Genomic DNA, 5,249 nt, shown 5'->3' with positions numbered 1-5,249 from the left:
GTTTTTAAACATTTTAGGTGAATCTTACATCTGTCCTGCATTGATAGAGTGAAATTTGTGAGCTTTTTATAAGACTTAAGTTATGAATTATCAATAACGAGTTAAGTTATGAATTATCAATAACGAGCTTATGTTAACGTACAATTTATTGTATTCTTACCAATTATAGTATGTGACAAAAMTGTCATATTATGATATTATTTATCAATCTTGTCTTTAATTTTAAAGCTACATTCACAGATATAGCAGAATTGGATCCATTAAATTGTTAGGAGATGATGAGAATATGGCAAGTGATACTGATGATATCTTTCTCACATTTACAGAGACAGAATGTCATCATGAATTCTTTTTCGTTTTAAATTCATTCATGTTTGCTTTTAATAAAAACACTTTGCTTTTGATATTGTTGACTTGACTTGGGCTTCCACTATTGATTAAATTCATTATTAGCTGGATCCACTATTATCTGTATAATCATTAAGCCTACTYCTATAGGTCTCTACTCATCTCTCGGGTCATTCCTACCTTCCCATAATTCATAATGGTTGTTCTCTCTGAAATATGCTCATCTTCTTCAACTCATGCTTATAGATATGACGTATTTTTAAGTTTTAGGGGTCTTGACACTCGCCATAATTTCACCGATCATCTTTACGAGGCACTTTTCAATGTTAATATCACTACCTTTTTGGACGATGAAGAGATGGAAACGGGAGAAGATTTGAAACCGGAGCTGGAGAGTGCAATCAAAACATCCAGAGCTTCTATTRTTGTGTTGTCTCAGAATTATGCTTCTTCGACCTGGTGTCTCRATGAATTGGTACTGATCCTTGATCAAAAGAGGACCTCTGGTCATATTGTTATTCCCATATTCTATCATGTCGAGCCCACCGATGTCAGGAAGCAACAAAACAGCTTTGGAATTGCTATGGAAAAGCATAAGCACAGGATGGAGCTAGAGACAAATGCAAAGAAACGAAGTCATTGGGCTAAAAAAGTGGAGCTATGGAATGAAGCACTGACGGAAATTGCTGACTTAAAAGGAAAAAATTCWAAGAATCGGTAACAACTTTCTTGCCSAAATTTGAASACATTAATTTAAATACAGAACCGTGTGCAATTCAATAGGTTTCTTTAGTGCCATAAATATACATCTMTTGTCTATTTTCAATATGTTTGAAAGGTTTTTCTATTATGTGCCCTTAGGATACATATATAATAAGGAGATTTAATATTGAAATGATTATTTCCTCATATTTCTTAATTAATTAATTACCATCTATGTGTTAATTATTGCTCCCTCTCTCAAGATTTATATAATCATTTTCGATTTTTCAATTTTCTTTGCACCTATGAAACACCCACACACACACATGTAGGAAGAATTTTATCATCAAAGTAAATCAATAAGAAAATGTGCTTCTTGTTCTAAGTAAAGAACGCTTGGTAAGATATTGTAGGTAGCAAAATAACATACTTGTGTGTGTATATATATATAAATGGGTATTTTAGTCGCTACTAAAATACATCTACTTCAAGTAATAAATATTAGAAGTATGAGAGAGAAACTTGATATTTTCATTAATGACCAAAAGAGTGTACAACTTTCTTACATCACATAAATTGGCAAAAAAAACATAATTGAAAAATAGTAGCAAAATGTGATGAATCTGATTTGTTTGGTTTTCACATTGATGTTTCAAATTTCAGGAAAGAGACGGAGTTCATTCMAGAAATTGTTACTGAAATTCATCGTAGATTAGGTGTACCCTTAAAAGTGACTCTACCATTTCTTATCGGCATGGACCACCACATCAAATTCATTACTTATTGGTTGAAAGATGGATCCTCTACTTGTGCTGAAATTGTCACAATTGTAGGCATGGGTGGGATTGGGAAGACATCTTTGGCCAAATATCTTTTTCGCTTGCATTGTCGTGAATTCCAAAGAAGCAGCTTTGCAGAAGATATCAGTAGGAGATGTGCTGAAAAATTGACTGGATTGCTTGATTTACAAAAACAAATTTGTGGTGACATTTCAAATAAAAGCTCAATTCAAGTCCATGATGTTTCTATATACACCTCTCAAATTGAGAATACACTAGCAAATAAAAAGGTGTTCCTAGTTCTTGATGATGTTGATAGTTTCAGTCAATTGGATGCATTACTTGGAAACAAAGGTTTTCATCYGGGATGCAAAATCATAATAACGACCAAGGACGCRTCGTTGACAGAAAAGTGTGAGCTATTCAACCTTAAAGTTCAACCCAAGCATACAAAGYACTTACTCGAAGCCTTRYATGAGACTCAGTCACTGGAGCTTTTATGTYTTCATGCCTTCAAGTGCAGCAGTCCGAAGGAAGGTTACAAAGAGGTTTCAAAAGAGCTTGTGAAATATTGTAAAGGACATCCATTGGCTCTTTCAGTTTTGGGCAGGTCTCTACTTAATGGAAATATAGCTGAATGGGAGGATTGCCTAGAAAGGCTAAAGGAAGAACCTGATTCTCGTATCAAGAAGGTCTTGCAAATGAGCTTCGACTCTTTACCATCTACAGATGACAAGGAATTGTTTAAGCACATTGCTTGTTTTTTTGCTGGAAAAGATAGAGAATCAACTGAAACAATATTGAAGGCATGTAAGATCCGCACAGTACTTGGGATCAAGAATCTCGTTGATAGATGCCTTCTTTCGATTGATAGTAATAACCAGTTGATGATGCATCAATTGGTTCAAGAGATGGGAAGAGATATAGTACGCCAAGAATCACCAAAGAAACCATGGAAGCGCAGTCGATTATGGTGTCATGAGGAATCATTCAATGTGTTGGATAAAAACAAGGTAAGATGCCATGTATACTTGTCAGAATTGTGCAAATTGTAAGTAGTCCGTATTATCTATCTACACATACATAAAGACTTCTTTAGTTTTTTGACATTCACTTTCTTATTAGGGTTCGGGAAAACTTAAAGGCCTCGTTCTCGATATGGAAATGCTTGAGAAAGAGGACATATATGAATCGTTTGAGTTGGAAACAAATGCATTGAGTAAGATGGATAATCTAATGCTACTACAACTCAATTTTGTGAAATTCAATGGATCTTATAAGAATTTCCCTAAAAAATTAAGATGGTTGTGTATGCATGGGTTCTCTTTGAAGTCTTTACCTTTAGACCTACCAATGGAGAATATGGTTGTGCTTGACATGTCTTACAGCAATTTGGAATCTTTTGACATGTCTGATGGTAACCCACAACAACCTGGGAAGAGGCAAAAGGTAAGAAACTTCTAGCATCTACTTTAATTTTTGTTACTTCTATGGTGGTTTTATGTAGTTCACTAATTATTTTACCTTATCTCCATTTGCATAGTTAAGCAGCTCATGCTCAAAAGGCAAACAGTTACTTCGATCATTGAAGATTCTTAATCTGAGTTTTTGTGAACAGCTTCAGAGTCTTGGTGGATTTTCTGAATTCCCTGCACTTGAGAGGTTAATACTTTCAAATTGCTCAAGTTTGATCGAGGTTTGTGAGTCGATTGAGCAATGTGATGGACTTGACCTCATTGATCTGAGTTACTGCAATAACGTTGGGAAGCTTTTAAAAACGATAAACAAGGTAAAGAAAGTCAAAATACTAAAATTAGATGGTTGTAATCTTGGTGAAACTATGATCGAGATGGGGGATGACGTGGAGGAAACGCTCAACTGTAACAACCTTGGTATGAACTCACAAACCTCTTCCTCTACCATTGTGGAGGCTATACCAAGAGCTTTCAAGTCCTATCTGATTTATTTACCAAGCTCATTAGTATGCTTGCAGCTTCAAGATTGTAAGTTGTCCAACGAATCTTTTCCAAAAGACATGAGTAGCCTATCCATGTTGAAGGAGTTGTATTTAGATAGAAATTTTTTCGTTTCACTGCCCAATTGGGTGAGAAGCCTTTCCAGGATTGAGATACTTGGTATTGGTGAGAATGATAGACTGGAGTCATTGGAGCATCCTCCACCTACACTAAAAGAACTGAGATTTGATTTTGATAGAGATGGGGAAGCTACATTTAATCGAGAAATGTCCCCAGTCCTGTTAAACTATAGGGTGGCTGCACATGATTGGGAAAATATTGAAGGCATTCATAAAGAGGAAGATATGAGAGACGTTGAGGAAAAGGTATTACGTAGTTTGGGGTGGAGTCATTTAATTAATTTAGACTTCACCAAAATTCAGCTGACAGATGAAGGAGCTGTAAAAAAAAAGTGTCAAGGTTTGTTCTCATTAATTATTTTTGTTTGTGTGATTAATATGTAGATATAATTAATGATTAATGAAGCTTTTATTTGGCAGATGGTTTATGAATTTGGGATATTCGGCACATGGTATATGGGGAAAGAGATGCCAAATTGGATAAGTGATAGAATGTGGAAGGGGACATCAATCTCATTTACCATCCCATCATCTCCTTGCAACATTAGAGGCTTGAATCTCTTCTTCGTGCTTACAACTGATAGATGGTTCTTCATGTATTTTGTATCTATAAAGATTAGTAATATAACAAAGATGTGCACCTGGATCTATGATACTTCAGAGGGGTTTAAGGGAAGTAGGGAGGGTATAACATATTTAAGCCATTGGATGTTTGGGAAGAATGAGATGGAAGATGGTGACCAAATTACTATTTCCCTATCGGCAGATCATGATGGCCTTTTTAGAAGAATGGAGTGTGGGGTGAGTCTTGTGTATGATGAAGATGAAGATAAAGATGATGGTTTGGGTTATTACAAGTCATGGAATCATATAATTGGTGGAGATCTCTCTCCTTTTCAAACTACTACTCCCGGAGAATATTACCTACAACGATTCCACTTTTTTGGTAACAAAAGTTTCCTTTGTGATTATGTAGGTATGTGGTATATTTATTAAATATTTTTTATGATCATTATTCTCATTTTTTATAATATAGCTACCGGATATCTACGCCTAATCCAGCGCTTGGATATTCCACAACCACAAATTAATTAATGCAGATAACAATAGGTAGTGGAATAACTAGTTCTTAATTAAAACAACAATTACTTGTCACATCAACAGCTAAGCTATAAGCTATATTAATTACTAAGTGGATGTAAATATCTTAATGATAACCCATGCAACATTAATTACTTCTTATTATCTATTTTTATTCATCAGATGAGCATCGTCGGTTTACAGCTTTCCGCCCAAGCAAGTGAACCAACTACCTAAGCTATATA

The 5,249-nt window shown here is 35.0% G+C and overlaps 1 protein-coding gene across 1 annotated transcript in view; it reads left to right on the top strand.

Annotated features, from left to right (window-relative positions):
- Nucleotides 1–322: 322 nt before the first annotated feature.
- The window catches only part of LOC112504784 (disease resistance protein RML1B-like), a 5,891-nt gene continuing 964 nt past the window's right edge, over nt 323–5,249 (top strand). Inside the window, exons 1-5 of the mRNA XM_025108736.1 lie at nt 323–1,065; nt 1,714–2,842; nt 2,955–3,278; nt 3,373–4,170; nt 4,345–4,900. Of these exons, the coding sequence (XP_024964504.1) occupies nt 545–1,065; nt 1,714–2,842; nt 2,955–3,278; nt 3,373–4,170; nt 4,345–4,900 (3,328 nt within the window). The 5' untranslated portion in view covers nt 323–544. The remainder of the gene's footprint in view (nt 1,066–1,713; nt 2,843–2,954; nt 3,279–3,372; nt 4,171–4,344; nt 4,901–5,249) is intronic.

Source organism: Cynara cardunculus, unplaced genomic scaffold (assembly GCF_001531365.2).
Source record: "Cynara cardunculus var. scolymus isolate 2C unplaced genomic scaffold, CcrdV1 Un_Scaffold_6888, whole genome shotgun sequence".
In the NCBI taxonomy this organism is placed as follows: Eukaryota; Viridiplantae; Streptophyta; class Magnoliopsida; order Asterales; family Asteraceae; genus Cynara; species Cynara cardunculus.
Note: the sequence above shows the minus strand (reverse complement) of the source record. Positions and strands in the feature narration are given on the sequence as shown.